The following is an 8324-nucleotide window of genomic DNA, read 5'->3' on the forward strand; positions in this document are numbered from 1 at the left end:
TTTATTCTTCAGACAGCATAGAGTTCTGTTAATGAACATTAGTTATAATTCCACGTTGAATGTATACATTATTTAGTCATTATTGATAAAAATCCTTCAACAAAATCTAAACCAGATATAGAAAATAGACCTATATAATGATATAACCTCTATCGTTTACACGGGTTATCCAAGAACATGGTTGAGGAAAGCAGTGAGTTATGTTATGATTCCCCAAATGTAATGAGATGGCGTAAATCGGCCTCCTGTCTGGCCCCCCAGATCTCCACGCCCGCGGAGTGAACAGCTCCACATACATTGAAGAGAAACCCCAAGAGGGCCCAAAGCTGCCTGTCTATTCACTAAGCCTTGTTGAGCTTGAAAAACATCTGCACTGTTTCCTAATAAGCAGTAGGGGGAGGCAGACTGCAACTGCTACTCTACTGCAACAGCGAAGCTCAGGATGAGTCTATAACAAAGAAAGCTGCCTTGGCAATGAGTCTGGTGTTCTCTTGCGTGTTCATTTGACTTTTATTTTACATGATCAGCTGGTACAAAGAAAAAAGACATTACTTTATTCACATGAAGGTAGTTCATGGATTCCATTGACACACTTCAAACATCGAATACCAGGAAGTTGCATAGATTGTTTGGTACATCTCTTTTTATATTAAAGATGGACAGGGGACCGTTGCTGGAAATGTACTGGAAGGGTGATGCAGCTGGTATGAGTCATCCAGATGTTTGTGGAGGTGAAACAGTAACATACGGGTAGTTTACGAGGTAGTGGGGACAAAGTTTCCAGTAACAGCACACACAGAAGAGCTCTGCCTCAACACGTTACATTTTTGATATCAGATCCTCTTGTTGATTCTCTTCAGGGTCACACCCTTCTCCCCAGCGGTTGTACAGAGCTGTATAACAGAGAAAGGAGACAAGAACACGGAGAGAGGGTTTATCAGAGTAGTGGAATTAAAATATCAATTCTGTTATACAGTATGTCACATATAAGTGTTAACAAGACTCCTTACTTTAATCACTCACTAACAAGACTCCTTACTTTAATCACTCACTAACAAGTCTCTTAACTTTAATCACTCACTAACAAGTCTCTTAACTTTAATCACTCACTAACAAGTCTCTTAACTTTAATCACTCACTAACAAGTCTCTTAACTTTAATCACTCACTAACAAGTCTCTTAACTTTTATCACTCACTAACAAGTCTCTTAACTTTAATCACTCACTAACAAGTCTCTTAACTTTAATCACTCACTAACAAGTCTCTTAACTTTAATCACTCAATAACTCAATCACTCTCCTCTTTCTTTCTTTCTCTCTGCCTCAGTCTCTTTCTCCTACCATGATCAGCTTGTCCCCACTGATCTCCGCAGTGAAATGATACTGGGGGAACGGAATAATTATCTTGCCTCCTTCCATGGTGACTGTGGTCTAAGAGGGACAAAAAGAGTTCACCACGTGACTCACATTCAGATGGAAAGTACAGTACATACGCTGTATCTCTTTGAATACTATTCCCACGAGTTGAAAGAGCACACTCATTCATTTATTCATTCACTTATTCACTCACCATGAACTTGGTGCGTAGCATGCTCTCTAGCTCACACTCCTTTCCAATGGTGAACTTGTTAGTCAAGGTCCAGTTGGGAATAATCTGTGACCAGGTAAAATCGTCCCCCTCCTGAAGCACTTCTGTTATCACTTTGAAGTCAGTCTTGGCATTGGAAAACCCTGAGGGAAAAGTACAGAGGGTACAGTAAGGGTTATATGTTAAGGTTGGGGTTAGGGTAAGGGTAGGGGTAAGATATGGGTTATGGTTAGAATTAGAATTAGGGTTGTGGTTAGGGGTAGAGCTATGGTAGTGCATAGCTAGGGATACATTAATGGGGGAAAGATTGAGGTTAATGAGATACACATCTAATTAAAACCTTTTAGTTTGACTCAAACACGTTCAACAAATAAATACATCTTTTAGAGTTTGACTTACCAATTGCCTCCAGAAACTCATCGTAATTCTCTTGACTTTCAAGCTCATACGTCCCAGAGAATGCCATGGTGGTGAAGAACTGTCCAGAGACAGCAGAGAACTCTAGAGAGGTGTGGTATTCTCCTTCTTTTGAAATAATTCTTTCTTTTTATCATGCAATGTTCAGTGACTCACTGACAAAACTGCCTCATCCCCTCCTTCCACACACAGGCCTCACTGACAGCAGCACAAAGACTCCAATAGGAAGTTTGTAGAGCACATGCCAGTCAAGGCAACTTGTCGTTCTATTGCCAATGCAACAAAATAACGTTGCTGCACGCAGAAACAATCAGGCACTCAAGTGTTCAGGAAAGTGGATTTCACCTATGCTATTCACTATTGGGTTGCTGTTGCTTTAAGAAATGTCATAACGGATGTGATTGAGTCATACAGAACAAGTTTGTGCAGAATGATAGACAGATGTTTCTAATAAGATGCACTGCACATTGCAATAGTATTGCTGACGTAACACCCCTATGGTGGATAGATAGTCTCTCCCATAGCCATGTATTTAATCATATGAATCTGGTCCCTCCTTTTCAGTGGTCGGCTCCCGAGTCAGTATTGATAATAAAGATAATCTTGGCCTATGTAACTGCGTTCTTCGTTTGTCAAAAGAGAGTCGGACCGAAATGCAGCGTGGTGGTTACTCATGTCTTTAATGAAACAAATGACGATACATGAAATAGCTTAATAAATACAAAAACAACAAACGGAACGTGAAACCTAATACAGCCTGTCTGGTGAACAACTACACAGAGATAGGAACAATCACCCACGAAATACACAGTGAAACCCAGGCTACCTAAATACGGTTCCCTATCAGAGACAACAAGAATCACCTGACTCTGATTGAGAACCGCCTCAGGCAGCCAAGCATAAACTAGACACACCCCTAATCAACCACAATCCCAATGCCTACAAAAATCCCAATACGACAACACAATAAACCCATGTCACACCCTGGCCTGAACAAATATATAACGAAAACACAAAATACAATGACCAAGGCGTGACAGAACCCCCCCCACTAAGGTGCGGACTCCCGGACGCACCTCACAACCATAGGGAGGGTCCGGGTGGGCGTCTGTCCATGGTGGCGGTTCCGGCTCGGGACGTGGACCCCACTCCATTAATGTCATAGTTCCTCCCCTTCGCGTCCTGGGATAATCCACCCTTGCCGCCGACCATGGCCTAATAGCCCTCACCCAGAACCCCACTGAACTGAGGGGCAGCTCGGGACTGAGGGGCAGCTCGGGACTGAGGGGAAGCTCGGGACTGAGGGGCAGCTCGGGACTGAGGGGCAGCTCGGGACTGAGGGGCAGTTCGGGACTGAGGGGCAGCCTGGGACTGAGGGGCAGCCCGGGAGTGAAGGGAAGCTCGGGACTGAGGGAAAGCCCAGTACTGAGAGGAAGTCCAGTACTGAGATGAAGCTCAGGCAGGTAGTAGGCTCCGGTAGATCCTGGCAATGCAAGGTTTTTGTGGGGAAGAGAAGCTGAGACGGCCTTCCAAGGACTCAAGCAGCGCGTCCTCTCAGCTCCAATCCTGATACTACCGACTACGGATGAACCGTTTGTGGTGGAGGTAGACGCCTCAGAGGTTGGTGTTGGAGCTGTCCTGTCTCAGAGGGGTGAAGACAAGAAGCTTCATCCGTGCGCTTTCTTCTCACACCGGCTTACCCCGGCTGAGAGGAACTACGATGTGGGGGATCGTGAACTCCTAGCGGTTAAGATGGCATTGAAGGAATGGAGACACTGGCTCGAGGGGGCTTCTCACCCATTTCAAGTGCTTACGGACCACAAAAATCTGGAGTATATCCAGCAGGCGAAGCGGTTGAACTCTTTATCCTCACCTATCGGCCCGGGTCGAAGAATCTCAAACCGGATGCCCTGTCCCGAGTCTACGCTCCTGCAATTCGAGATGACACGGACATGCCTGTCCTTCCTGCTGCTAAGATCATGGCTCCGATCTCGTGGCAAGTTGAGGATACCGTGAGACGAGCTCAAGCTATTGAACCGGACCCGAAAGGAGGTCCTGCCAATCGGTTGTTTGTCCCCAAGGCAGTGAGGACTCAGGTCCTTCTGTGGGGGCACTCCTCTCGCCTCACCTGTCACCCGGGCGTAGGTCGCACCTTGGAGTTCATCCAGCGTAAGTTCTGGTGGCCTACCATAAGAGAAGACGTTGCCACTTTCGTCAATGCTTGCCCCGTGTGCTGCCAGGGCAAATCTTCTCACCTCCGCCCGCAAGGACTCCTTCACCCTTTACCTGTTCCCCACAGACCCTGGTCCCATATCTCGTTGGACTTTATTACTGGCCTACCTCCATCCCATGGCAATACTACTATCCTAGTCATAATCGACAGGTTTTCAAAGGCGGCCAGGTTCGTCCCTCTGACTAAGTTACCTTCTGCCAAGGAAACTGCTGAGTTGGTAATTAATCATGTGTTCCGAGTCTTCGGCATTCCTCAAGATATGGTTTCTGACAGAGGTCCCCAGTTCGCCTCTAGGTTTTGGAAGGCCTTCTGCCAACTCATGGGGGCTTCTGCCAGTCTATCTTCAGGGTACCATCCGGAGTCCAACGGCCAAACAGAGAGGATGAATCAAGAGCTGGAAACCACCCTCCGATGTATGACTCGTAACAACCTGTCCACATGGTTGTCCTTCATTGTTTGGGCCGAATACGCGCACAACACCGTGCGCTCCTCCTCCACTGGTATGTCCCCGCACGAGTGTCAGTTTGGCTATGCCCCTCCATTGTTCCCGGACCAGGAGGCAGAACTCAGAGTGCCTTCAGCCTTGAAGTTCGTCAAACGCTGTCGGCTTATGTGGAGGAAGACCCGTCTTAATCTTATGCGTTCCTCACAGAGGTACCAACAACAAGCCAACAGACGTCGCCGTCCCGGGCCTACCCTGCGCCCCGGCCAGAGAGTCTGGCTCTCCACAAGAGACTTACCACTACAGGTGGAGTCTCGCAAGCTGTCCCAAAAATACACCGGTCCCTTTAAGGTTGCCAGGAGAGTTAACCCTGTTTCTTATCGCCTACACTTACCCAGATCCCTTAAGATTAATCCCACGTTTCACATTTCCTTATTAAAACCTGTTGTTTTTTCTCCCCTTGTCCCGGCAGACAGACCTCCCCCTCCGCCTCATGTCATTGGAGGCCAGCCGGCTTATACCGTCCATCGGATACTGGATTCCCGCCGGGTGCAGCGGTCCTGGCAGTATCTGGTGGACTGGGAAGGCTACGGTCCCGAGGAGCGCTCCTGGGTTCCTGCCAAAGACATACTGGACCCTGACCTCATTCGTCAGCTCAGGGCTCTCCACCCTGAGAGAGCTGGTAAGAACGTCAGGAGCCGTTCCTAGGGGGGGATTCTGTCAGGATTTGGCCAGGGTTGTTCCGGTTTTTGGTCACTAGATGCCCCCATTGTGCCTTTTGACCTTTTATTTCCCCTTGATCCCCATTATTATTTGCACCTGTGCCTCGTTTCCCCTGATTGTATTTAAACCCTTTGTTTTACTCAGTTCTTTGCTCTGTGTTTGTATGTTAGCACCCAGCCCTAGTACTCTGTGAACTCTTTTTGATCACGGTGGACTCTCTTGTGGAATTCTGTTTTTTGTTCTTGTTTGTTTGTTTTTTGTCTTTTGCTTTTTTTTTACCTTCCACCTTGTGATTTCTTTTGGAGGATTACCTTTGTTCTTGTGGAATTCATTTTTTTAGTTTCATGTTTTTGAAGAACTTCACTTTTTACTTCATTAAATACACCGTCTCAAGTACTGCTGTGTCTGCCTCATCTTCTGGGTTCTGCTGACTATTCGTGGCTCAGTTGGTTTAGTGACTGCTTCTCACTCCGGAGACCCGGGTTCGTAACCGGGCCCTGACAATAGTATGGGGTATAGGGGGCTGTTTATTGGAGGTGTATAGTATGGGGTATAGGGGGCTGTTTATTGGAGGCGTATAGTATGGGGTATAGGGCGCTGTTTATTGGAGGTGTATAGTATGGGGTATAGGGGGCTGTTTATTGGAGGCGTATAGTATGGGGTATAGGGGGCTGTTTATTGGAGGTGTATAGTATGGGGTATAGGGCGCTGTTTATTGGAGGTGTATAGTGTGGGGTATAGGGTGCTGTTTATTGGAGGTGTATAGTATGGGGTATAGGGCGCTATTTATTGAAGGTGTATAGTGTGGGGTATAGGGGCTGTTTATTGGAGGTGTATAGTATGGGGTATAGGGGCTGTTTATTGGAGGCGTATAGTATGGGGTATAGGGCGCTGTTTATAGGAGGTGTATAGTATGGGGTATAGGGGGCTGTTTATGTTTAGTATGGGGAGGGGGTGTATAGTATGGGGTATAGGGGGCTGTTTATTGGAGGCGTATAGTATAGTATGGGGTATAGGGGGCTGTTTATTGGAGGCGTATAGTATGAGGTATAGGGCGCTGTTTATTGGAGGTGTAGTATGGGGTATAGGGGCTGTTTATTGGAGGTGTATAGTATGGGGTATAGGGGGCTGTTTATTGGAGGCGTATAGTATGGGGTATAGGGGCTGTTTATTGGAGGCGTATAGTATGGGGTATAGGGGGGCTGTTTATAGGAGGCGTATAGAGGGGGCTGTTTATTGGAGGCGTATAGTATGGGGTATAGGGGGCTGTTCATTGGAGGTGTATAGTATGGGGTATAGGGCGCTGTTTATTGGAGGTGTATAGTGTGGGGTATAGGGCGCTGTTTATTGGAGGTGTATAGTATAGGGTATAGGGCGCTGTTTATTGGGTGTATAGTATGGGGTATAGGGGGCTGTTTTTGGAGGTGTATAGTATGGGGTATAGGGGGCTGTTTATTGGAGGCGTATAGTATGGGGTATAGGGGGCTGTTTATTGGAGGCGTATAGTATGAGGTATAGGGCGCTGTTTATTGAGGTGTATAGTATGGGGTATAGGGGGCTGTTTATTGGAGGCGTATAGTATGGGGTATAGGGGGCTGTTTATTGGAGGTGTATAGTATGGGGTATAGGGGGCTGTTTATTGGAGGCGTATAGTATGGGGTATAGGGGGCTGTTTATTGGAGGCGTATAGTATGAGGTATAGGGCGCTGTTTATTGGAGGTGTATAGTATGGGGTATAGGGGGCTGTTTATTGGAGGCGTATAGTATGGGGTATAGGGGCTGTTTATTGGAGGTGTATAGTATGGGGTATAGGGGGCTGTTTATTAGGCGTATAGTAGGGGTATAGGGGCTGTTTATAGGAGGTGTATAGTATGGGGTATAGGGGGGCTGTTTATAGGAGGTGTATAGTATGGGGTATAGGGGCTGTTTATTGGAGGCGTATAGTATGGGGTATCTGGGGGCTGTTTATTGGAGGCGTATAGTATGAGGTATAGGGCGCTGTTCATAGGAGGTGTATAGTATGGGGTATAGGGGGCTGTTTATAGAAGGTGTATAGTATGGGATACAGGGGGCTGTTTATTGGAGGCGTATAGTATGGGATACAGGGGGCTGTTTATAGGAGGTGTATAGTATGGGGTATAGGCGGCTGTTTATAGGAGGTGTATAGTATGGGGTATAGGGGCTGTTTATTGGGGCTGAGGTTAGGGGGCTGTTTATTGGAGGTGTATAGTATGGGGTATAGGGGGCTGTTTATAGGAGGTGAGGTATGGGGTATAGTATGAGGTGTATAGTATGGGGGGGCTGTTTATTAGTATAGATGGGATGCTGTTTATAGGTGGTGTATAGTATGGGGTATAGGGGGTGTTTATTGGGGGCTGTTTATAGAGGCTGTTGCCATATAGTATGGGGTATAGGGGGCTGTTTATTAGAAGGTGTATAGTATGGGATACAGGGGGCTGTTTATTGGTGGTGTATAGTATGGGGTATAGGGGGCTGTTTATTGGAGGTGTATAGAATGGGGTATAGGGGGCTGTTTATTGGAGGCGTATAGTATGGGGTATAGGGGCTGTTTATTGGAGGCGTATAGTATGGGGTATGGGGTATAGGGGCTGTTTATAGGCCACATAGAGGCCTCCAGGACTATGGGGCTGATCCTGTCTCCCCACAGAGTGAAGGCTATGTTGATACTGTTGATACTGAAGTAGGGGTGCCAGCACATTAGGAACACCCTCATGATCAAACCCAGGGTCCCTTGCAGCCTTGTTCTCCTTTCTGATGGAGAAGCCCCCCAACCTAGCCCGGACTGGATCTGATCTGGCTGGGTCTGGCATGGCTCGTGCTGGGTCTTCTCTGGTAGGGTTCTGCTCCGTGTGGAGCTGCCCGGGATGGTTCTCCATGGCATGATTCCATCTGGCCTGCCT

General features: G+C 47.2%; 1 protein-coding gene across 1 annotated transcript; it reads right to left on the reverse strand.

The window, feature by feature from the left end:
• Nucleotides 1-486: 486 nt before the first annotated feature.
• Nucleotides 487-2537, reverse strand: LOC124011348 (gastrotropin-like). The gene is made up of 4 exons (XM_046324633.1): nucleotides 1988-2537; nucleotides 1571-1731; nucleotides 1342-1431; nucleotides 487-893 (listed from the first exon to the last, which is right to left on the reverse strand). The coding sequence occupies exons 1-4, from the start codon at nucleotides 2052-2054 to the stop codon at nucleotides 834-836; spliced, it is 378 nt and encodes a 125-aa protein (XP_046180589.1). The 5' UTR covers nucleotides 2055-2537; the 3' UTR covers nucleotides 487-833.
• Nucleotides 2538-8324: the final 5787 nt, after the last annotated feature.

Source organism: Oncorhynchus gorbuscha, linkage group LG23 (assembly GCF_021184085.1).
Source record: "Oncorhynchus gorbuscha isolate QuinsamMale2020 ecotype Even-year linkage group LG23, OgorEven_v1.0, whole genome shotgun sequence".
NCBI classification, from domain to species: Eukaryota; Metazoa; Chordata; class Actinopteri; order Salmoniformes; family Salmonidae; genus Oncorhynchus; species Oncorhynchus gorbuscha.

Excerpts from the sequence above, each read along its gene's own strand:
- LOC124011348 (XM_046324633.1), bottom strand. The coding sequence starts at position 2,054 with ATGGCATTCTCTGGGACGTATGAGCTTGAAAGTCAAGAGAATTACGAT. Across the intron at positions 1,432-1,570 it reads TGCTACGCACCAAGTTCATG|ACCACAGTCACCATGGAAGG; the intron begins GTGAGTGAATAA and ends TGTCCCTCTTAG. Across the intron at positions 894-1,341 it reads GTGGGGACAAGCTGATCATG|CTCTGTACAACCGCTGGGGA; the intron begins GTAGGAGAAAGA and ends TCTGTTATACAG.